General features: G+C 35.3%; 1 protein-coding gene across 24 annotated transcripts in view; it reads left to right on the forward strand.

Annotated features, from left to right (window-relative positions):
- TRDN (triadin) overlaps positions 1-26,702 on the forward strand; it is a 238,733-nt gene that overhangs the window by 98,110 nt on the left and 113,921 nt on the right. For all 24 annotated transcript variants that reach the window (XM_068677544.1, XM_068677564.1, XM_068677566.1 and 21 more), the window contains 4 exons: positions 5,364-5,435; positions 15,278-15,313; positions 16,440-16,502; positions 17,399-17,461. In XM_068677544.1, the coding sequence (XP_068533645.1) occupies positions 5,364-5,435; positions 15,278-15,313; positions 16,440-16,502; positions 17,399-17,461 (234 nt within the window). The remainder of the gene's footprint in view (positions 1-5,363; positions 5,436-15,277; positions 15,314-16,439; positions 16,503-17,398; positions 17,462-26,702) is intronic.

Consider the following 26,702-nt stretch of genomic DNA (forward strand, 5'->3'; position numbering starts at 1 on the left):
TTAATGTATAGTGAAAAATCTCTTACAACTTTACTCCTTAACAACTTAAATCTTCTGAACATAAGCATTAGAACAGCTTTTACAAGATGCACATCGAGGTAAAGAGGGGTTTTGGAGCCTCAGTGTGAAAAAATCTCTGGAAAAGAATTCTCAACAGATAAATTGTTGCAAGTAGATATAACTGCACAGCTTCGTGGTGCAACTAAGATATACTGCATAGATTTCTGTCTGGGATCAATAAAGCTGGAGTAGTTTAAACCAGCAAATACCACTCCCTTAAGTCTGCCCATGCCTCTCTTGCTTGCATCACTTTATACTTGTTATGTACAGTTGTACTGAGTGAGATACAAACCTGCAGGAAAACAAAACAAAACAAAAATCAAACTTTAATCAGGTTTGGTGGCTGCATGAAAATGTACTAACTAACGTTCACAAAAGCTCCAGGAATCTGAGCCAATAGAAACTTGTGCCTGTTCAATTACCAAATCAAGTTGGGTTAGAAAAAACATTTTCTGTTCAGATAAATCATTTAAAATGTATATAGATTTACATATATACATGCGCATGTATATATACATGTGTTCATGGCTGCACATATATACATATATATGTAGATGTAAATATATAACTGTATTAAAAACAGGGCTATCAAGTTGCTGCTGCCTTTCACTTGGCTTCTTGAGAAGAGAAATTTAATCCTTCCCATACTATATCCTGAAAAGCATTTAGATTATCAGTTTGCAAACATTCTTCCTACACCTTCACTGTTAACCTAGTGGTCCCTGCTTTTAACTTAATAGGTGGGTGACCTCGCAGGGGCATTAGGTTATTTATAATAAGCTTGAAGTTGTTTTCTGTGTGTTGAGGAAGGAAAATCTCTCAATAATATGTTTTATGCGTATGTTAGATACTATGTTAGTTCCAATAGCATCAGTGCTATTTTTAATGCATTTTAAACTCAAGTGGAACATATAGATAGATTTGTCATTTTCCTATACAACATAATAGTAACTTGCTAACTCCTGAAATGAGCCAATTAATTGTTTAAGACAGTGCTACTTGGTATAGGTCAAAATTATCAGAGGCCATTCAAAAAAATATTGTAGACTACATATGCCTGAATTCCAGAGCTGAGTACCATTCCAAGGCACCATTTAATTTACTAGCTTGCATAAAACCATCATGCTATCAGACGTTATTCAGAAAGATAACCTATTTAGGGCACTTTCATTTCAATTCCTTTCCCAAAAACAAGTATTTACATTGTTCAGAACAGTTACACAAGCTCACCTCTTGATTGCCAGCTACTCTATCTTAATGCAAAACAATTTCTTCATGTTTTTTCATAGACTAATACCAAGTTAGTAAACCCTTCCCCAGAGCAATGACAGCCTAATGTCTGAAGAGTAACAACTAATAACAAGGGAGGCTCATCTTTAACTTCAAGCAACTTATGTGTCAAAACTGGAAGACTAGACGGAACAGTGGGATTCCATTGAGATTTTAATCCTCTAAAAGCATATTTGGCACTTACCTCATTCTTCTAGCCCTTGTCTTGTTCCAAGCTTCATAAAGCATTTGATCTGAATCTATGTTTCATGACAAATGACTCTGCAAAAAGCTTGCTTACCTGATTTCCATTATTTTTACTATTATTAAGAAAAAAGGCACATCTGAGCAAATCAAGATTTATTTGAAGATATTTTTCCAGGCTATTTGAGAGGTAATACACCAAAGCATTGATGCTGTTGGCCTGTAGAATTCCTGCTGTTCAGATAACTAAAATTTGGATATGAGGGAGATAGGAGGAAGCACACAGTTACAGGAAAGGTGTTTCCACATTTTCATTTGCTTTCTGTGGTGGCATTATTTCTCCCCCCATATCCAGTTGTAATATTCTGCCATCTACAATGATTTTAATTGTAATAATAATATTTTTTTAAATATTTTCTTTAATTCCATGAACTTTTGATTGAGAAAGGTAAATTTAAAGACTATGTCAGTTAAGGTCACTGCACCAGTCAAACTGGACAGATCAGGGAAGAAAGAAAATCCATATTCTTTGCTATTATCCTAAGAAATAAATTTATAATCAGTACTTGTATATGACATGCTTGACACTTGTAGAAAGATGAGAGCTAGAATAAGAAAAGAAAGGTAATTAAAGTTTGCCTTGTATTCCTTATCATGCAATATAAAATCTAAAATATTCGTCAAACAAATCAGAAGGATTTTCTTCATCACATCTCAAACAATTTAATAAACACCAATGACAGAATTTTCACTGAGCCTGAGGAATGATGTAGCTTAGTTTCCATGAAGTATTCATTTAGTATCTATAGCTCCTACTCAGACTTGCATTTTTTATTTTTTTTTTCTTTCCAGGCAGTGGAGGAAGCTACTCAGATCTTAACACGACTTTTTTTTTTTTTTTTTTTTTTCTGTGTGGTGAGCACATTCTAATGAGCTTAAAGTTAAAACTTTCCATTCTGCATCAGTTTCCATGAGCTCTAATATGTTGTCAGATAGCTATAAACAATATCACACATGAAGGAAGTATCCATATCACAGCTGCATGGACTAATTAGACATAGAAACCTAAAAGACAAATCATTCTTTTTAACTTATCACATAGTGGAAAAATAAAGACTACATGTGAAATGAGTAGTAATAAATATGCAGTCATTACATTCCAGAGCTGTGATGCGGCTGCATTTTTTAATCAGAGAAGTTGTATGTCCAGTAATAACAGTAGCAATCTGGATAATGACTTCTCATGATTCATGGACTATATTGCTTGTCCACCAAGATCATTAGAAGTACCCTGACTTCCTTTTATTTACATTGTGGATATGTGTCCAGCTGGCCACTGCTGAAATCAAGACAGTAGACACCACTGATACTAATGGTCTGATCTATTGAGTCCAATTCCTTACTTCTATTTATGAATTCTCTACATTGCAGAAAGCCAGTTATGTTTTATAACTTACAGAGGAAAGAAAAAGGAAGAAAAAAAAAAATTTGACTTAGGATATCCCCTTTAACATATTTCATCAAAAGAATGAATAAAATATTTATTTAGCTACTGTCCTTTGCATTCCCATCAAAGTGAATAGAGAGACACTTAATAACACATGGAAACATTAAAGAAGCTTTTTATCAGAGTGGATTGGAACCTTCTCTGAACAAACATTCTGGCCTAAGGGAAAGTTTTTGATCTGTGAAGCTTAAGCTTTTGGTGCTTAAAACACTTTCATATTAGATCATGTGGTCAATTTGCATGGAATAAATGATTTGCTCAAAACTTGTAAAACTATAAAATAGAACTTGACAAGTCATTAGCAATAAGTGGTATCACACTGGCATTATACTAACTAATACTGGTGCAATCATTAGAAAACTGCTGCTACAACAAAGAACAGGAAAATAATGGGGCCATTTTGTACTTTGACCTGAAGGTGCTAGATCATTGTGCCGCAATGCAATCTAAACACAACACTGCACTTCTTTGTCCTTCTTTATCTACTCAACATTCTGAGCGTCTGTCCTTTACTACCTTTAACACAAAACAATTGTTCCAAGTTATAAAATTTATCATTTTTTTCCATCTAGGGATAAGTGATCTAATTTAGGTAAAGGCAAAGAAAATAAGAAAAAAAATAATCTTTAGGGTTTTTTTTTTGTTTTTTTTTTTTTTTTGACTTTAATCAAAACTAGGAGAAAGAATAAGATTATTTACCCATTCTTCATTAAATGTTACATTGTTTTGGTTTTCTTTCTGAACTAGGAATTCAATTAATGAAGCTTCTCATTGTTGACAAAACTTATGAGTATAACTTTCAGATTCTTGTCGAAAAAAAGTGGTATTCAATGTTTGATTGAAACACAAAATGTTTGGAAAAATATGGCTAGATATCTGGATTTCTGAAGTTTGCCTATTGTTCATTTCTGTCACATAGAGTCATTCTGTGGTGAGATTGGTAAATATCCTGTTGTGGTTACCACCAGAAGAGTAAATAGGTGTAAAACCTGAGATTTACTTTTTTTAATTTGTTGCACAGTGCCTTCAGTACATTTATTTTATCACCGTGTGTCAACGTTTTGCCAGTGGCTCAGATATGTGAGTCAGTTCGAGCAGTTCCATGTGTGAATTTTTTTACAATTAACAGGTAAACTAAATTGTCTGCTTACAAATCATTTGTCTGTGATCATACACATGCTGATGAAATGAAATAACATTGAGACCGTAGGGCTCAAATCCCACTGCTATCTTCAAGATGATGATTTTCCTATGCATTCCCCATGAGTATGGATATACAAAGCATACCTTTGTCAAATGAGAGGGGTAAGTATGATACTGCAATTTCCAAGGATCATTAAGATATTTATTTCTCTTCTGAGTCTATCACCAAGCATGAGGCATGGCTTTCAGTTTTTGTTGTAGAGCTGGAGCTGAAACCTAACAACTTTGCATTGCATGTGGGCTCAGTTGCAGTGAATATGTGCGAGTGCATATGACGGTATTTGTATTATATTTCACAAATTAATTTTATTTCACAGGATACCCAAGAAATTGTACTTTCCAAGTGACCATGACAGGAGAGCTAATTAGCATAAATGGCAGACAAGGAAATTAGAAGGAAATAAGGAGACTGCAAATAGGCATTAAAAAAATAATCTATGTAATATAAAAGTATAATATATCTGTTTGTGAATACTTGAGGAAATTAAGTGAAAATATTTTTCATAGAGAATGGTATCTGGACATGTGCTTAGCAGAGGAAGTCCAAGTTCAATTTTGTGAGCAAGTACAGTTCAATACTCCAAGAGAGTTGAAGTATTTCACTCAGCAGTTGGAATCAGAAGCTAGTCAGTGTTTACAGTGCATGACCTTCTTGGTATTGGCTAATTAAGAATAACCCTTGAGGCTAAGAAACAAATGTTTTTTACTTATTTCAAGAAATTCATAATAAGTGGACTTGAGGGAACAACTGAAGATCATTTGCTTGACAGAAGAAAATATGCTTTTACTGTAGAAGAGGCATCATGAATATGTAACTTTATTATTACAATATTATTCTTCTGAGGTTTTTAGTCTAATGAAGAAAAATAGATCTGTAAGCATTTCAGCACATGCTTGAGTCACTTGGTCTTTATTGATTTAAAATGTATCTCTTTAAAATAATTATGATTTTTTTGAGAAATACATTTTCTTCTTATGATGTCTAGAAGATAATAGCTTTTACACGCAATGTTAGATTTTAAACACAAACAATTCTGAAGGGAGTTCATCCTTCTACTGAATGTGCACAGCCTGTTATTAAATGCATTTTCCATGTTTCTTAACCTGTGTACTTGTGCAGGACATAAGGGAATGGTACCACCTCGTCTTCTTCTAGAACATAGTCCAAGAAAGAAAACAGCAGCTATTGAAGGCAAGTTTGAGACTTTTCCTCTTTTATTGTCTTCTACTTATTAACTTGACTCTCTGTTCTAATGGATTTTGTTTATAAATATAACCCATATTACAAAACAGATGAAATGGCTAGGGCTGGTTTTATGAATGGTGCAATCATACTTGCATTACTAATCTTCCTTTCAGTAGTTCCACAGTTGGCTCTGTGGATTTCCTGCATGAAATAGATTGCAGGACTAAAACCTCTCTAAAATTCTTTGGATGGTGTAGCTTATATAGCAGCTTAGCTATAAATTGCCATCTGACTGTAAAACAACAGCATTATCTTCTTAATCCTTTGGATCACTATTTCAGCTATTGTAATTCAGATGTGTTTTTGTTATTGTTGTTTTTGGTTTTTTTCTGTGTATTATCTACAATAATGAAGATAATATTTCTGGCTGTACATTTATCTCTGTTGCAAAAAAAAAACACTGAAAGCAAAAATGAGAAGTCAGAGCTTACATTCAGAAGATTAAAACATAGCCTTGCAATCAAATTATATTGTTTACAGCCTAATCATATCAATAAAATGGTTGAAATATGCATTTTACTTTTAAAATGGACTATACCTGATGACTTAAAACCATTACTGCAACATACATTCTTGGTCTCTATGTTATAATATTTAATATTATAAAATATATGAGTCTTTTTATATAATCATTTACCAGATTTCATATAATAAATTTGTTTAGTCATACCATGGCACTTACTTGTAGAGGTCTTAGTTCTATGTTATTCAGAAACCAGTTGTGATCTAAAAGAAAAGCATATTGGGTGTCAGCAGCATAACAAATGTTATGAGCTTTGCCTGTACTTGAAAATGGAAAATGAGAGATTTTGGCAGACCCTATGACTGAAACAAACAGTTAAATTCATTTGATTTCAAAATGTGATTATTTTCAATCAGAATGTCCAGATAAAAACAGGTAAGAATCTTACTATCTCTTTTCCCCTTTTACCTCAAATAAAATTTATTTATAGATACATTCTTGGAAGGAGTACAAATCTGTATTTACTTTGACACAACATAATATATAAATAGATTTGCCATCCTGCTTGTTTAAGGCAAATGTTTTAACCCTGCTTATCAGCAAAAAGAAGTCCCTGAAATGTTAAACATTGTTATCCACCAATTAGCCATAATGAAAGAAAGGCATAATGGAAAAAGACATCTGCATTTGTTGAGTGATAATCCTTAAATATAACTGTTATACAACATGAACTAGAATAAAATTAAGTTCTTGATTTTAAAAATCATGAGGTGCATGCAATTACTGCAATTGCACACAGAAATGACTATTTATGACCAGTTACACATTTGTGTGTTTCATTAACTCATTTATGCAAGCAGTTGAGGTAATTGTGAATGTAAATTAGGCAAACACCTATTTGGCAAACAAATCGTGGGGCAGATTATGCACTCAGAAACATACAACTAAATAGTCTTTAAGGCTCAAGACCAGTCACTAGGATGCAACACCACTCATGCAAGAGTTTTGAAGGAAATGAAGAAGGAAGAATTACTGTGAAAATGCAGTTGTGAAAAGCTGTTATATTGCACTATTGTGTTTCCATATATGAAAAGCAAGCATATATAAAGGCTTTAGGAAACTTAAACTCTGGAACTTTATTTCAGCCCTTGGGAAAATAATTAAATAATTTATGAGAATAGCTGGCATAATATCAGAAGGGAGAAAGAGAAACTTAAATCCCTGGAATAGCTGAAGAGACATCTATCTGTGTCTTCATAAGGTTTGCGTACATATATGCTTGCTTTTCATTGCTAACTATTACTGATCAAGAGAAGGAACAGGTTGAAACAAGATACCGGTTTTACTGTAAATACAAAGATAGTATTATAAATTTTTAGGATAGTGAACAGGTACAAGCATTCATTGATTGAGAAATGTACTTTATGGAGGAAGTGACCTGGCCTTTGATAAAAGTAACCAACTCTGAATAAAAGGTAAAACTTTAGGAGGTAACAGAATGGTTCACAGAGAAAAATCATGAAACCAACCTATTTACACCTTAGGCATTCCAACTCAGTGGCATTTAGAGATTAGATACAAAACCATGCAGATAGTAAAAGCTGAAAATATTTTTTTTTTTTTTTTTTAAATTACTGCCCTGTTTTGCCACTGACTTCTTAGGTAATCTTGGACCATTATTGCTTTCTGATAATGTGAAAGTAGTGGCAGTACCATATGTCTCATAATTTTAGGTGTTTTGATACTTTCAAATAGAAAGCTTTTCCTGGATAGTATCCAATACCCAGTAGAAATCATTCTCTGCTGAATTCATAAGGTCTTAGAAAATCAGCACCTTGTTGTTATGTTTTAAATATCGACCTTCCTCTGCTTGTCATTGTCATTCTCTTCCTTTGCCTCCATTGTAGGTCTTTTGTAGACAGTGTAAAACAATTGTTTTTGTAAAACAATCTTAACCTGTATCCTGTTTTGTGTAGTATGAAATAAAGTGCATTGAAATGCATGCATATGAACTGAACTTCTCAGATGTCTCCTGGTAGGAAATCAACATTCCTTGTACTCATTTAGTCAGAAGCCAGATCATTTCTGTTCCATTTCATGGTGGTTTGGTCCTTTTCAATCAAACAATCAATAAATAAATAAATATGCTGTCTTCAGATCTTATACTCAAAGTTCAGTGAAGAGTTTGAAGCTTTAGGCTACAAACAGAAAAGAATAACTAAACCAAATCCAAACAAATCTAACTAAACCAAACCAAAACAAAACAAAACAACCACAACAAAAAGATACAGTAATAATCAAGAGAAATAAGGAAAGAAAATTTGTGAAGAGGAAGACACTGATTCATAGTTCTGCTTTTCTTACAAGCATCAAAACCTTGTTTGCCCAACCATGAATTAAAATAACTCATTTTACATCCTATATTTTATCTTCTGGAAGTAGCACTCTCATATTGGCTGACACTGTGACACTGCCATCTAGGTAGGATGCTGGTGCTGGCTGTAATTTGAACAGATCTGTTTTCCTTGGCTCTGAATTTTTGTCTGCAATGGTCATCTTCCTTGATTGTTGTCTTCTTTTAACTCTTGCTTTCATGTGTTTTGCAGCACTGACATCCTAGTGCTGCTCTGCAGAAAACATTGGTTTTCCATGTGTCTGCTCTCTCAGGTCTTGACTTTTTTTTCTCAATTCACACAGGTATTAGCTTCCTCCATTTCCCCATTTGCCTGAGAAATAATTTCCTATTCTGACAGTCCTCCCCTGCTGTGTTCTCAGGCATGGCTGGGCAATCTCTAAAGAAGATGATGCAGTTAGATTAGAAATGTAAAACTAAGCTCAGAAATGTAGTTAGTTATTGGTAAAGCATCATATTAATTGTTACATAAAAGCATTCCTGCGTTTTCATGAGATCAGAGTATCCTTGTGAGAAGCCTGTATCTAAATCCTTCTCTCAGTGGAAGTCATCTTAATGCATGTTACCTATGAACTCAGACAGCATGTTTTGTAACACAGAAGTACATTGAAGAGCATTGTGTACCACCAAAAACAAAAATAAATAAGTAAATAAATAAGTAAATAAGTAAATAAATAAATAAATAAACAGCATTGTATCTGACTATGATCTTCCAGGTTATATTGTGCTAAAAATCTGTGCTTGTATCTTTGAGTGGAAGAACATTTATCACAGAATAGCGATCAACATAATTGTTCTGATCTGCTAATGGATCGTGATAGCTTTTGAAACACCTCCCTCCGTTGACTGCCTTTTCTTTTCCATATTTCTATTATTTGTGATATTAAATGAAGAAAAAAGGGAAACATATTGAAACATCTGTGGAGGTTTTGTGATGAAAAAAAAAAAAGAGAGAGAGAAAGAGAGAGAGAGAGAGAGAGAAAGATTTTCTGTAGATAACTGTTTGAATTCTCCAATTACAGTTTTGCAGAATGCAGTACATTGAATTACTGTGGAATACATACCTTTAACTTCCTCCACAATCCCTGTGGAGGTTAAATTCTCATTGAAATATAAATCTGCATCTAACTTTGATGCTGTATAGAATGTACACTATCTGACTCTTAGGAAAAAATTCTAGTCTATATCTCAGTTTGTGAATATAACATTAGGGGATATAACCAAGAGTATGTAAATTACTAAAGCCAATACACATTTTGTCAAAGCTTCCTTGATGTATAGAATCTTGTATAGAATCTTGTACAAATCAATCTGCTTCTGCCTCTGTACTGCCTGTCAATGACCTTCTCTTCTGCACACCGATTATTCTATAAAATATCTGGCTTTTTATGTTATAAAATCAATTACCCTAAAAAAAACAAACAAACAACAACAACAACAAAAAACTTAAATGAAAGACAGTAATTCAAGATACACTAGAAACCTTGCAAATATGTAGAATTTTGAATGTTTCTCCTGTCTGGAGCATTTTTAATAATGCTGACATTATTTGTTGATGACAATTCATTGTCTCATAAATTTTAATCCAAAGGTAAATAAATAAGAAAAATGTTTATGTGAGAAATATCATAATACATTTAGTTTTTAAACAAACCTGCTAGGGGAAAAAAAAAAAAAAAAAAAAAAAAAGGGTACTCTACAAATAGAATGAAAGCAAGTTTGGTTGGGTTTTGGGGGGTTGGTTGGTTGGGTTGGTTTGTTTTTGTTTATTTGTGGAAATGTGGGCCAGACACTTCCATGAGTCTGTACTAAAGACAGTAAAAGCTATGAAATCGTCTACACAAGATTTCAAAGTGATTTATTCAATGATTTAGATTAGACATTTAAGAAGTAAACTCTAATGATTTAGCTGTGATGAAAAAAGCCTAAATCCGCATGGTTTCAGAAAGCCCTTGACATTTTACTTAATAACATGAGGCTCTTTTATTCTAGCATAAGACAGAAAAATTAAAGTCACTAAAAAGTGTTTAGCAGAATGTTGAAAGTGAATTAAAGTATAAAGCTACATATATTTTGATTAAATATATTACTATACTCTCTCATTTTTATTATTATTTATCCACTTTACTATATTGGTTTGTGAAGTTTAAAATAAACATTTATCAATATCTTCCCAATAAAACAAAACCAAATAACTGAATATAATTTAAGTTTGAGTTTGTTTGTTTGTTTGTTTGTTATTTTTTTATTATGTACTACAGGTGAGCAATAACCTTTTGCATCTGATGAACCTGCAAATGGAGAATACTTACATGGATTAATATTCTCCAGTCTTTCAAATGCTGAAATTCCATGAGGCAAATCCCTGAAGAAGAGGTCATATATAGCCTGGTCATCTCTTCTTCCTAAACCTCAAACATTCTTGCTCAAAAGCATGTGCCATAATAGGCATGATCAAAACCCTTCCCAGCACAGGTGACACAACTGGTGCTGTTGTCAATTCATGTTGCCTAGTGTTAACAAATACAGAGAAGGCTAACGCTGCTGCCTTGCCTCCATTAGTTTGGATCTTGCAAAGGAAGGTAGTACCATAAGGTGTCAGTGTTCCCCTGGGAATTTAATTCTTTATCACAATCATATTTGCATCATATTTGCCATTAGCTGTTATACAATGGATTTCCTACTGCCCTGTCATGTCATGAGTGTTGGCATACCATCTCTTTTTCCCATTGGCATGCATTTTCTGGCTTTGTTACACTGGTATTTGTACTCCTTTGCTCCCTACTGTGTTGTTTAGCAAGGGCAACATATGGCCCCCTGCTATTAGCAAACAGTTTTGATGCTTAATTCAATGGATCTATGAAAATGGATCCTGTAATGGATTCCAGGAAGAAATGAGAAATACTTGTTAAGGTCATATGAAAGCACCACGAATCTCAAGCATGATATTGATGCTGTTTCAGATTAGGATTTAAAAACAGTGAAATGGTTTCAATAAGCAAAATCAGGCTGTAGATACTGCCTAGGATATCATGGTGTACTATATCTCCAATGACCTGTGTGCCCAATTAGTCTTTAATTTGCTCAGTAAGAGAATAAATTATATTGCGTTAATCTGCTGAAATGCAAAGTTAAAAATGGAACATAGCTGAAAAAATACACAATTTTGACCAAAATACACATCTATAATTTAGGAAGAACGTGCAAGTGTGTGTATGTGTGTGAGTATGCCTGTGAGAAGAATTAATTATAAGAAATCTATATTAATAAGTTTTAGGATTCTTTGATTTTTATTGACTTTTCAGTAGTATGGATGAGACAAGACAAAATTGTTTCTCACAAAGAAAACAATTGGGCCAACAAGAACACTCTTACCCAAGTAAGGGATTTTTTCAGAAATATCTGAAGTCAATTTTGACCAGAAATTTAGACGTAGTTGAAATTTTTTAAATACTTTGACATCCTGAACCAAGTAGAAATATTTCCCTTATTTTTCCCTTATTTATTTATTGGGAAATATTTCCCAATATTTCCAAAAATTTCTTTTAAGTATTATGGTTAGTAAAAGGGTCTTGTGTGAAAATGAAGCAAAATGCAGAAGGGAGAGAAATGTCATCAAAAATGTAAATGTAATGAAATCAAGAATAAAGCTTTCACTGAGTTCAGCAGAGAAAGGTTGTCAGTCACCAATTAAAACAAAGGAAGAACAACTTACATCTTAAAACTAATAGGAAATAAAATATAGCTTTTTTTTTTTTTTTTTTTTTTTTTTTTTTAATGGTGATTTGAAATTATGACAGCTTCAAGTTTGCAGAAAAATTGAATGAAGTTTTACCTATTGCATCCAGTCTGAAACACAGTATCACTGAGAAAAGTAAATCAACTCACTTTGAACTGTTTTATATGTGTGTGAGTACACTGCTATTCCTCTTTTCTGCCAAGACCAGAATTAGCAGTCAAGAAAAACTGTTGTAGGCAATATCAAAAGTCTCTCACAAGAGCTTTTCTCCCAAGATTTCCTGACAACAGGGTTTTAGATAAATACAGATAAAACTTGTATACATGTCTGAACTTTAGAGGGCTTATTTGAACTAAACCATCTCCAAATGTCTGGCATTCAGCCCCACTAGTTAGTTTTTGTTATACCCAAGCCTCTCCACAAGAAGGTATCCGTGACTGCATTTTGCTACCCTCCTTACCTCTGCTTCTCAGTGGGTGGGATGCGCTGACAAGTACTTCCAGAGTCAGTGTCCCCGTAAGTATATGAAGCATCTGGAACGATATGGAGAGGAAAATCTCACAGCACCATTGTCTTCAAGTCCCCGGGCAGCATTCCCATGACACTATGCCTAGCAACTCACATGTATCCCTAAATTTAGATTCCCCTCAGTGCTGCCAATGTAAGACACTGGTCTTGCCATGTCTGCTTTCAAGTGGTGCGTTGTTAGCATGTTTTTGTTATCTCCCCTCCCGCTGTTGGCTAAGCATTAGTTGACTTCCCACAAGGCAAAAGACATTAACAAAACTGTTAAAGGTAATTTGGCTTGAAACGCCTCTTTCTTGAGCTCTTTTGAATCTCACTTGGATTTTAACCAATGTCCTGAGGCCCTTGTCACTTACTGAGAAATAAATAATTCCATCTCACGTGCTCCTTTGCTTTAGGGCTGGCCACTTTGCTCCTGTCATTTCTTAGGAAAACTATATGCATTTGTTTGTTTTACTCTTTTCCCAGTCAAAAAAAAAAAAAAAAAAAAAATTCCCATTTTGTAGCACAACACTGCTTTAACTTAACCTTTTCATAGTCCTTAATTTCCTCCTTGCTCTAAATAAAACTCCACTTCTGACAGAATAAGTTGGCTAAATGCAACGTCTATTGCTTGATTTACTGACTGAGTCTGTTACTTTATACTCTACCATTTGCTAATATTCCTATTTCATTCTTGTAAAGGTATTACAGGTTTTTGAAGGGGAAGTCTTTTTATTTGTATATCTCTTACACCCTATGCATTAAGACATGGCTTTGGACTGGAGTTCCTGGTGGAAAAAAGAAAAAAAAAAAAAAGTACCATAAATTAACAGATGGGGTTCATAGTTTTACAATGCAAAAGACCTGTCTAATCTCCTATTTATTTATTTGCTTTACCTCTTAATTTAGCTATGTATATATCTAAAGGTAAACTACTGCATTTACTGTTTCAGAAATGACAATTTTTCTGGTGTTAAATATACACTTAAATATGCCACAATCTAAATGTGAACTACTCAGGTTACAGGAAATAAATTTATTCAAGAAATGGAACTGCTTCCTTAAATCACAAATAACTCTTCCCATAATACCATAAATTATTCCCATAATTTATCAAGTTTATCATCTCATTTACATAAACTTCTTTCAGTAGTGTGTGTATTTCTGTAGAGTAGGTGCATCCATGGGGCTACATGCAACTGAGATTTGGATGGAAGCCTTGTGACTGCTTTTCCTGAGACTTGACCAAGATTGTATATATTGAATTGGGCAGCACTAACAGCAAATAGGGCCCACAGTCCTTTTATACTTCTTTGTAAACATTCTCTAGAAATTTCATAACAAATACAGCTGTCTGTAGGCCCTCTGGGAATATTTCAACTCAAGACTCTGATGTTAGAAAATTATGTCAGTGGAATTAATTGGTGGACAGACTTAGCAATAAAACCTCTGCAGCCAGGGATATATTCTCTTTGTACTTTAAGTTAATTGCAGTAAAAATTCCTGCTACCTTCCATATGTGCTCCATGCAAAGCTCCACTAAAGTCACCATGTCTCAGTTCACGGCTCTCAGGACAGGTACGTCTCTGAACCTTGCTGTGATATTTGGAGCATATTTTATGTGACAAAGCTGGCCACCAGAAGCTTGTGACATGGTGCACAAAGGCAGAAATAGTTTCGAATTAAAAATAATCTTTTTGTTTGTAAGGACCTTGGGCATATAATGATTCCTATGCATCACCTGGCACCAGAAATGTATGGAAGCAAAAACAATTAATCTAACTGGAAGACTGGAGTAGTTAACAGCCTTTCCAGAACTGAGTCTCTCTCTCTCTCTCAGTAAATAAATAAATAAATAAATAAATAAATAAATAAATAAATAAATCAGAAAGAGAGATCACCGAAATACTAGCAGCATTTCAGTCTCAAGCTATTAGGAGTAAAAGTTAGTGGAAAGATGGAAATATGTTGATTACATATAGAAATGAAATGCTGAAAAGTCATGAAAGTCATAGCACAGGAAAATGGAGCTGTGAAACAGTTTATGTGTAATCTAAGGTTAAGGATTCTTAGATCTTGAGGAGATGGCCATGTTCCCTAGTAAGAGTTTATGAACAGATTCTCAAAACGAGAGAGAGACAGAGACTCTCACGAGGGAACCCAAGAGCTAAACAACAAGAGTATTAAAATATGCTTTTAATATATCACAAAAGAATCTTCTGACACTACATGTGGTTAAGAAACTTGGATATCACAAAGCATGCTCAAAGTTTCAACACAGAGAATTAAGTACACAAAACACTTGGACAACCAAATGGTTTTCTGATTCATTTTGTCAAAAAAAATAACAAGGGAAAAACATTGAGCAAATATATTTAAAACAAGAAGGAAATGGTAAGATGATGCTTAGCTTTAAACAGTACCATTAAAAATCAGTAGAAGTATGGTCTAAGGAGACCCTGAATGTTGGTAAACACATTCCATGATAGGCAAAATAACTTTTATATGAAAACACCATGGACAGACTGTGGAATTCATGTACTCTATAAAAATATGATTTTTTTGCATCAAGTATACACATATTCACATATTTTGTTTTGGTTTAGGAAGTATGTTGTGCTGTACTTTTTTTTTTTTTAATTCTCTGTATATATTTTTTCATGCAGAAGAGAAGTCTATTGTGGTAGCTAAGGAAGTGAAAAGTAAGTTTCTTCATTTTTCTTTGATCTTCATGTTAATATATGCAAGGGATAATAACATAATTACTTCTAGGATCTGCTGGCTTCTGGAAACATTCCTATATCTTAAATAATTTTCAATAATTAAATAATTTTCTTGAAGGCTTATGCTCCCGTGTTTGTGACATTTCATACAATAATAAAATCTGTGGTGTTTTTTTTTTTTGTTTGTTTGTTTTTGGTGGTTTTTTTGTTTGTTTGTTTTTGTTTTGTTTTTTTTTTTTTGTCCAAATAAATCCAGAATAAAGCATCACCAAAAAAAAAAAAATACTCTTATAGTTACATTACCTTCATCAACACCCAAAACCCAAAACACACAATCTGAAGATGACAAATTTGCCTTTTTGTTGATAAGTTGTGTGTTTTTTTTTTTTTTTTAAGCTAATAATAGCAAAGAAGATTTGCTATTCTGGTACTTGTGTATTCTTCTCCATCTAAATGGGGATTAATTTCCAGAATGAAAAATAAGTTTTTTGTTTTTTTTTTTTAATTAAATTAATTGACAAAATAGAGGCAGATTTTTTTTCCTTCATAGATGACGGTTTAATGGCATTTCTCCATGAATAACAGAAATCATGTAATGACTGTTTCAAAGGTCCAATTCATTAAAAAAGTTATAAAGGTATATTTATTATATATGCAGACATTTCATAACATTATGTTATGCTATTCCCTATTATCACTTACAAGTTTTGCTGCTATTAAGGCATATTTTATATAGAAGCACTCATGCAGAACAGGGGCATGGACACTGAATCATCACGATAAACTTCTAGTTGTACCATGTTAATGTGCATAATTTCTTGAATAGTACTTGCAACAGTAATGATATGTTGTAGGTACTGGTTCCTGTTCTAATCTTACCTCCATATTTACTTTGTGTATTAAGCTGTATTTCTGAGATACTGATATAAAATAAGTGACTATATATATGAAATAAGTGAATAATTTATCAGATGTCAAACTTACTACAGTTAGCCAAGAATTCCTATCTTAAATATGTATTTACATATATATATATGCAATATCACCATGTTCAGACATGCATACATATATATGAAAATAGTTGAACTTCTCTTTCCTTCTTTAGAAAGAAAGGATGAAAAGAAAAGGACTGATATAAAGAGGTCTGTTACTGAAACTAAGAAGAAAGGTATGGTTTGGGAACATTTCTTGTTGGTCTTATTCCAATTTTTGGCTCAAAGACTATTGTTGTTTGGCTGGTTGTTTTTGGTTGGTTTTGGTTGTTGGTTTTTAGTCCCATGCTTCTGTCTCTATATTGTCCTCTTAGTTCCTTAATCATAATTTGCATGTTACTGTTTCTTCTGTACCTGATGCCTGATGTGTTTAGTGGCTATTTTCTGAAAAATTTTTCTGACTTCACACAGTACTGTCTGGTGGCCAGCTATCAGCTTGTCAGACAATTTAGTGAGGTCCCTATAAACAGCAGAACATGGTGATATCACCAAACACAAAACTCACAAAACTCACAGACATAGCAACATATCACTTGGTTCACTGTGTGCCACTTTCTTAGAGTGGTTTTTATTTATGTCTTTTTTTTTTTTTTTTTTTTTTTTTTTTTTTTTAAGAATCATAACCGAAACTTACAGTGATCAAACTGCAAAGCCTTGATATGCATCTAAATAACATTTTGGATCATTCATTCCCATGAAGTATCAAAAATCCACTAGGGGTTTGCTTTCATGGGAAAATATTTATGTCATTTATTATTTATTAATGATTTCTTTGCTACTAGAGCTTAAGCTAAAAGGTACCATGTTCATGCACTGATGATTTTTGCCTAGCTTTTGATGAATTATTAAGGGTCCAAATCATTCATAGTTGATGCATGCTGATTAATTTTCATTTTCAGCTGATTGCTCTGTGGCTAGTTCAGTGCGAGTGCTATAAGTGAATAATCTGAACTAAACTACCAAATAAGTCACTTTTTTCAACATGTGCCCATCAGGGCTTGGCTGAATGCATATTTGAGTGTATGATTCAGAGTTATAGCATATCAAATGACTTTCTTTAATTAAATCTCAGAAAAAGAAGGAAAAAAAGAGAAAGCTCATGAGAAGACAGCTGTCCCTGAAATTAAAAAAGCAGGTAAGAAAATGAAGTCTTCCTTTCTCTGCAATAGATATCTGACTGTTTAGTGTAAGCACTTTCAGGCTTTAAACATTTGAGATAGGGATGCATAAAATTCATTATCAATTAAGAATTCAATTATAATCAAATAATGTCAAAAGATATATACATTTATATCACAGTCTGTTTTAAATATATATATACTGTATTTACATTATATATAATATATACAGTATTTATAGATATTCTATATATGTATATATGTATATATAAATGATACACATAATTTTATCAGTTTTATGAGTTTAGGATTTTTACAAAAAATATTATAAAATGCTTTCTGTCATGAAAAAAAAAAGCATAAGAAGTTTCAAAGAGTGCATACATAAGAGACTGCATGGAGTACATCGAACTTTGCATGATTTTTTTTCACAAATTCATCTCACTTTAATAAATAGTAACATAGTAATACATCTACATATCAAATCCCTTGATAAAAAATAGGTGATTATTTTACTAAGATTTTCTCAACACTCAGAATATATATATTTTTAAGTTAAAATTAAAATTAGTGATGCCCTTATACTAACCCATTGTGTTTTATGCTATTTAACATTAAAATAAGTGTTTTTCAATAAAACTATATATTAACATTTGCTTCTTGTCTACATTAAGATTGTTGCAATTTGTCTTTTCTGTTATTTCAATAAATTTTCAAGTAGGTTTAATGTACAAATGCAAACATATCTCCTGTAAGTGTCACAGCCTGTGACTGTCTCATTAAAATCAAGTCTCATTAAAATCAAGGAGAAACAAAAGGGTCAGTCTAGTGGTTTAGGTCATCATTTTAATACCTAAATACAATGGTTCTACTTGCTGGTTTGTCAGAAACTTTCTGTATAATCTTCTGGAGGTCATCAAGTACTCAAATAAGCATTTCTGTAGGCTAGAGTAATGCCTAAAGCCCTGAAGTAAGGTTTAAATTAGAATTGAAAGATTCAGGGCTACAGTTACTATGTTCTCAAGGTAAGCCTTGTGCTCTGCTATCTAATTATTCGAATCTGTCAAATTTTATCAAATTCTATCAAAAGTCAAAGCAATATATAACCTATTGTTTACTAATACTGTGGATTACATATGCAAATATGAATATGCATCTGCTTTCTTTTTTTTTTTTTTCAATAATACATGGCCTACATAAGCTTTCCTGTTTAAGTGTTTACAGGATGAGAAGAAAAAATGTTAATTTATGTTTGATACAATATAAAAATACACAGAATGACACAGAATACTTTGGGGCACTGTATTGGCAGCCACATATTTAAGTATGCTTCAATGGTAGGGAGTGGCACACTGGGGAGTGATAACAATGGAGGGGAATTGTCTTTCTCAAGTTGCATATTTAAATGTATAACACAGATTTAAAAAGAAAATAAGATGACAATTCAAATATGTCTTCTAACTTTATTCTGGTTCTAAGCTTGTATTTCTTTTGAGAATATGGAATTTTAAAAGATTACATTTTATGCCAGAGCTGCAGCATAAAGTTATTAATATGTTCATCTTCACAAGCTATTGCTAAATCCAGTGAGTCAGCCTACCAATGCTAGAAAGACACAAATTAGACAAACCGAGATATCCACACATTTCTGTCCCTTTTATTAGCCTGTAGGTTGCTGCATTTTGAAGAGTTTACTAGCCTTTGTGTAAAAGGATTGTAATCCATAATATATTCTTGCTACACATGTTGCTGTTATTCCTCACTCAGCTTGCTCTTTGAATGCATGTGTACTTTCTAGCTTTGATTGGCAGCACATATTGTTATCCCTAAAAGGTTTTAAGCCTGAAATAATTGCCACATTTGATCAACAGAATAGTAGTGCATAGCCCAGTTTTGAAAGGAGGTGCCTCAGCATCTGATAGTATGTATGTGCTTTGGGCAGACACGAAAAATGAACCTTGGAGCATTTAATCAGCAGCATAGATAAACATCCAAAAGCAAAAGTGTAGGAACAGCTTCCCATATTCTTACTTTTTTCCCATTAAAGGGCTATGCATTGGCCACTGCATTAAAAATAAACTCCTTGCTGTGGTTTTCAGATCCTTGTATTAGCTCTGAATGTCTCTGGTTTTGTGTCTTGTTTTGCTCCCCCCAGTCACTGAAATCCCCAAAGCTGAGAAGGATGCTGCCTCCTTGCTATCACCATACCTGTCCCTGTGCTAGGGGGCAGTTCCTGCTGCCAGAAGCTGCCCTCCTGGTGCCAAGTCCCACTTTGCTCCTCACCTTCATGCACAACCTCTCAGAAGACTCACTTCCTACTGGAGGCCCATTAGGAAGGCTTTCCCTACAGTGGCATGTACAGATTGTCAGGTGCAAATGAGAGAAAGGAGGAGATGCTCCATAAGCAGTGGGTGGTAAAAACATCTCCACAAAATGCTCTCAGAGCAGCACTTCCCTCTATTCTTTTCCATCTCTCTTCCTGTAACAAGGAATGCTCCATCACTCTCCTGCAAATGCTGAATATTTTTGCTGATTAATGTTTTAGATTAGCCCTTTTGTCCAAGAGATGATTTTCTTTCTAGTGTTACCAGAGTGGATTTCTTTATTGCTCTGCATTAGCTGCATCTGTGTGATGTATTCGTTTATTTGCATGCCAGCTCACTTTTCTCATTGCCTTTCTTCCTCCATTCCTCTCTCTCCATCTCTTTCTGCTGCTGCAGAGGAGCAAGAGTCATTTAATATGAAATGTTCTCAGTTTTTAGTACAGAATGCACTGAACGATTCTTAATTACCTTTTAAAAATGCACTGTAGATAAAACCACATTAATCCTCTGACCTTCAGCTAGTACAAAAACATTGTGTTAATTGTCCTGAAAAATAGATAATTCCATTGTCACAAACTCAGAAGTCTTGCTTAAACAAACATAATTGTTAGACACAAGGGTCTGGCACACTCACACTTCAAACCATTTTATGAAAAATCTGTCCAGAGCTATTCAGGATAAAGAGGGAGCTATGTCTTCATATCCCCATGAAGGATCATGCTTAGCATAGGCATCAAGAAGCTTTCACCAGACTCTCCCAGTGCTCCCCATGGCAGGGATACATCAGATCAGAGAGGTCTAGCCTGCATTCTGAGAGAGAAACAGGACCCCTCTCTTTTAAAGTTTTCGTGCCCAACCTCAAGTAGAAATTGAGGCTTTTAGAAACTTTGTTATCCCTGTGTGGAAGTAAACAAGACCTCTAAGTTTTTGTGAAAGCCTGAAATGTCACAGTATTATTATTGAGGTGATAATAGTGTCTCAAAAACTCAATTCATAAATTGCAGAGAGAAAATGAGTGAAAGAAGACATCTCCTTCTTTCATTCTTATGCTTTGCTTACAATGTGAGCTTATAAAATGTAATTCTGATAGTATGGTCAGATATGAGTTCATTTTTTAGTGGAAATAAAAATATATTATGCAGAACTTGATGTTTTCAGGTACTCACAATTTGCTTGTAGTCTGTCTTCTAATGATCCCTTTCTCACAGAGCTCCTTTCTCTGGAGCTTCACTGCTTCTTCTTATATCAACATTCATAAAATTTCATTATGTTCATGAGGAGCCTTTTTCTTCAAGTTTGATTGCTGCAAACTCCTTTCCCACTTTGCTTTGGTTCTCACAAGAAATAGCATAGGTAATAAATGAGCTTATAAAGCACAGAAAATGTCAGCCTGGATCTTCACAACACATCTTAACTAAAACTCTGCTTAGCTGTCATTGATGTTCTTGCCTTCTAGTTATTGCTGTATTAATTCAAATAATAATGGTGGTAATAAATAAATAAATAATTTTTATATTATTTATTTTATAAAATAAATTAATAAATAAATTACTATTTATATATTTATATATTTATAATTTATATTTATATATTTATAATTTATATTATTTATTTTATAAAATAAATTAATAAATAAATTACTATTTTGATAGTAAGTCCTATAACCCCTTTGCAAGGGTAGTCAAGTGCCTTTTTCCCCACCTTCCACATAGGGAAATTCAGATACAGGTTTATCTCATACAGGCCAGTTTCCCACACAGCCTACAATACATAACTTTTGAACACTAAAACAGTTCTAGCTGGATCCCAAACTGTCAGACAACTTCATTATTTCCCTAATGAAAAACAAGGACAACAAAATCCAAATGACAGTTAGGAAGACTATGTTTTTGCTTAATAATGTAAGGCTGGACACATGTTCAAGAAACCCAAGGCTCTGCCCCTTTTTACAGATGCTTTATGAGTTTCAAACCCAGGTATCACACACAGAGTCACACAGAATTGTCTAGGTTGGAAGAGACCTCAAGATCATCGAGTCCAACCTCTGACCTAACACTAACAAGTCCTCCGCTAAACCATATCCCTAAGCTCTACATCTAAACGTCTTTTAAAGACCTCCAGGGATGGTGACTCCACCACTTCCCTGGGCAGCCCGTTCCGATGCCTCACAACCCTTTCAGTAAAGAAGTTCTTCCTAATATCCAACCTAAAACACCCCTGGCACAACTTCAGCCCCTTCCCCCTCGTCCTGTCACTAGGCATGTGGGAGAACAGATCAACCCCCACCTCACTACAGCCTCCTTTAATGTACTTATAAAGAGCGATAAGGTCACCCCCGAACCTCCTTTTCTCCAGGCTGAACAAACTCAGCACCCCAGCCTCTCCTCGTAGGACTTGTTCTCCAGACCCCTCACCAACTTCATCACCCTTCTCTGGACTTGCTCAAGCACCTCAATGTCCTTCTTGTAGCGAGGGGCCCAAAACTGAACACAGTACTCGAGGTGTGGCCTCACCAGAGCCGAGTACAGGGGGACAATCACTTCCCTAGCCCTGCTGACCACACTGCTTCTTATGCAAGCCAGGATGCTGTTGGCCTTCTTGGCCACCTGAGCACACTGCTGGCTCATATTCAGCCAACTATCCACCAATACTCCCAGGTCCTTCTCCACCAGGCAGCTCTCCAACCATTCCTCTCCCAGCCTGTAGCTCTGCTTGGGGTTATTGCACCCCAGGTGCAGGACCCGGCACTTGGCCTTGTTGAACTTCATACAGTTGACCTCAGCCCATCGGTCCAGCCTATCCAGATCCTCCTGCAGAGCCTCCTACCCTTGAGCAGATTGTCACACGCACCTAACTTGGTGTCATCTGCAAACTTACTGAGGGTGCACTCGATCCCCTTGTCCAGATCATCGATGAAGATATTAAAGAGGACTGGCCCCAGTACTGAGCCATGGGGGACACCATTAGTGGCCGGCCTCCAACTCGATTTGACTCCATTCACCAAAACTCTTTGGGCCCAGCTATCCAGTCAGTTTTTAACCCAACTAAGCGTACGCCAGTCCAAGCCACAAGCAGACAGTTTCTTGAGGAGAATATTGTGGGAAACAGTGTCAAAAGCCTTGCTGAAGTCAAGGTAGACCACATCCACAGCCTTTCCCTCATCCATCCAGCACGTCACTTTGTCATAGAAGAAGATCAGGTTTGTCAAGCAGGACCTGCCTTTCATATACCCATGCTGACTGGGCCTGATCGCCTGGTTGCCCTGTAAGTGCCGCTTGATGACACAAGATAATCTGCTCCATGAGTTTCCCTCTGAGGTCAAACTGACAGGCCTATAGTTTCCTGGGTCTATCCTCCGGCCCTTCTTGTAGATGGGTGTCATGTTTGCTAGCCGCCAGTCGACTGGGACCTCCCCCAATAGTCAGGATTGTTGATAAATGATGGAAAATATGTACCTCCTTGACCTGTTCTCCTTAGCAAAGGTAAAACAAGTCAAGGTCTTTATGTGCAGACTCTTTCACCCCAGACCAGAAAGTAAGATCTGACTTGTATTTTATTGAGCAGGTATGCTCGCAATAGAGCAATGGTTTTCATCTGAGTACTACTTAAGGACCATTGCAATGTCTATCTAAATCAGTGAGCTAGGTTATGGTAGGTGTACATCCTATGGTGTAGGTGCATCTGTGACAAATGTTATGGTGTCACATGTTTCTTGACAGGCAATGTTAGCAAAGGAAGGAAGAGATGATGTCTTGCTAGCTACCAAAGTAAATCTTTGCCTCCTGAATACGAGAATTCTCAGTGGAGTTAAAGTTACAAACCTTGAGGTACATTGTAATGATGTCACAATAACAATCATGCAAACTCATGTTACAATCATGAAAAAATAAAGTAGAACTTGATCTCAAATGTAAAAATTGAAAACATTATCTTGTGACTGCCACAAAATCAGGCTAACCAGATTATTCCTGCTATCTTGTCATCCAGTGAGATCATGTCTCAGGAAGAGTAGGGAGGAAAGTCTATGTTTAATCACAGTTTTGATGAAGGATATTGTGGCACTACATAGGCAGAGGGGAATGGAGATAGTCAGGCAGGAGCAAATATGACTTTTGGGGCTCCCGGGGATTTTTAAATTCCTGTTCTGAACGGGGTGGGAGTGGGGGTGGGAGGGAGAGGGAGGGAAAGAAAACATTTCGTTTTGACTTTCTTGGCTCAACCTTACCCTTGCAGACTTGTTAGTAATCCCTCCGTTATAAGAGAATAGCTAGTGACACCTAGTGGCCAATTATCTTTTTGTTTGTTCTGTCTGCATGATTTTTTACTGTTTGCTTTCAAATGTGGCTAATTAAATAGTTTGTTGTATGATGATGTATTTATTTCATCTACCTCCTTATCCTATTGCTGACATGGCTAGAAAAGTGTTTTAGTGTTATTCAAATGTGACACTATTTTCAGAAGAAACATTTTCGAGCAACACTACTTTCAACATTCCCAGAAAAGTAAAGACCAATTAAAATATACCTTATGACAATTTTATACCTGGCATGCACACCGATCGAGAAGAGTGGATGCACAGCAGACTGACTGAAATACTTTGGGTGAATCTATCTGCTGTGGATTGAGTGCTTTAGTCAGGGATCCAAACATTGATCCCATATTTGCTGTGCTGGCATACACATTTGTAGGAAAACTGCTGTGCCTCAAGAGCAGGATTTGAAACTCCACTCTGCACTGCTCACTCCCAGTAGTATATTCAACTGACAGCTTTCAGCATGCTGTTCCCAGCATGGGTTCTGCCATGTGTCTCATGTTCCCCAGTGTGAAAGATGTCATACAATAGATGTCAGCAGATGGAAGGGTAATGTGTGCTTTCAGAGGAACCCCAGTGTCAGCTGTGCAAGGGCCAGTGAGATGTAAAAAGTGTCTCAATTGTCTCAGTTTGGGATGTTTACAAAGGCAAAATGGAAGTGTGAAGTCAGGCCAAGAGAGCCCAAGATATTTTGAAAGTGACTGGCCATGTACAGAGGAAAAAAAAAAAAAAAAAAAAAAAAAAAAGGTTTATAGACAGCTTGTATGCTTGTATTCTGGTTTATTATCAAAGTATGAGGAAAATGTAAAACCTGCAGTGGAGATGAAATGGGGTGCATGTCTATGTGTTACTTGTATTGTCTGGGCCTATTTTTTGGAGCAGCTGTTAGAAGGTAGAAGGTAGTGTTTAAAAGGATAGAACTCTGACTCATTTCTTCCTTTCCTTTCCTTTCCTTTCCTTTCCTTTCCTTTCCTTTCCTTTCCTTTCCTTTCCTTTCCTTTCCTTTCCTTTCCTTTCCTTTCCTTTCCTTTCCTTTCCTTTCCTTTCCTTTCCTTTCCTTTCCCTTTCCCTTTCCCTTTCCCTTTCCCTTTCCCTTTCCCTTTCCCTTTCCCTTTCCCTTTCCCTTTCCCTTTCCCTTTCCCTTTCCCTTTCCCTTTCCCTTTCCCTTTCCCTAGCCTTGCCTTGCCTCCCGCAAACAGACCAATACCCAGCCAGTCTCTGACCAATAGACGCTTGGTAAAAAAACTCCATGCCCTTTATTCCTCTACCCCAGGTTTTCTTGCTGAGCATGACATTATATGGTACAGAGTATCCCTTTGGCAAGTTTGGGTCAGCTATCCCAACTGTGTCCCTCCTAGATTTTTCCCAACTCAATGGGGAGAGGCAAAAAGGGAAAAATAGCTGGCATTTCAGCAGAAAAAGCTTTGATGCTGTGCAAACACTGCTCAGCAATAGACAAAACACGGATGTACTATCAACACTTTTAGTATATGGTTATACTATCAACACTGCTTTACAATGTTTTTACCAACACTGTTTTAAATGAATGTAGCTGCAAAAATTAAGGGGGCACAATACACTAGGAGTTGAGTGCAAATTTAGGAACAAATCCTGTTGTATTACACATACACAAAGATCAAGTTATGGACTCCAGAATTTTGTGATCTTTCTTTGGGCTTTTACTGATGCTCTCTTGACAGCTTTCACTCTTAGGCTGCTCATACATGTGTGTGTTTCTGTTGGGGCCATGGCTTGTCTTATTTTATATTTGTACAAAGCTCAGCAAAAACTCAGGCTTTGGTGTCATCTTAGCTATGATATGGTATTATTATCAATGCCCATATGCCAAAGCCTATAAAAATATATAATTTTCCCTGATGGTTTACTGGAGCTTAAGGTTTCATCTCTTTACTACTCACTGATTCATTCCTGATGAACAACTTGCTCATGATACTATTATGCATCTCAAGCCCATCCTGATTTTTTCTTTCCTCCTTCTCTCCTGGTTCCTGTTCATAGCTCACCTGCTGCTTCCTGACATTTTTGCATCATTAGTTTTTTTCCTTTCAGACACAAGCTAAGCGAGCAGCCTTCAGCACTGGTCATATTTTTTAACCTGCGGAAATGCTGGATTAGGTTTCCTGCACAGTTAACCAGCAGGTGATGTTATTCACTCTTTCTCTGACACAGACAGCGTTTAATGGCATCTCTTGACTTTGCTAACAATTTTCTGTTTGCGGGGATTTGTACAGTGAAATCACAGAAAGTACAGATGGAAATGACCTACTAGGTCATCTAATCCTTCCCTCTGGCTATGCAGGATAATTCCTTACAGAATATCTTCAAGTTTTTGTTTGTTTGTTTGTTTGTTTTTGTGTTGTGGTGTGTGTGTGTGTGTGTGTGTGTGTGTGTGTGTTTTCCAGTTTAGTTTTAAATGTTTGAAATAACCAGGCCTCCATCAATTCCCATGGAAGATTATTCTACAACCTAATAGATCTCAGTTAAGAAGTGTTTCATTTCAGTCTGCCTAAATTTTCCCTTGCTTAATTTTATCCCATTACTCTGAGCTATATTCTTTTTATTTATTTATTTATTTATTTATACCCAAATATAGTCTCTCTA

This window comes from Anas acuta, chromosome 3 (assembly GCF_963932015.1).
Source record: "Anas acuta chromosome 3, bAnaAcu1.1, whole genome shotgun sequence".
NCBI classification, from domain to species: Eukaryota; Metazoa; Chordata; class Aves; order Anseriformes; family Anatidae; genus Anas; species Anas acuta.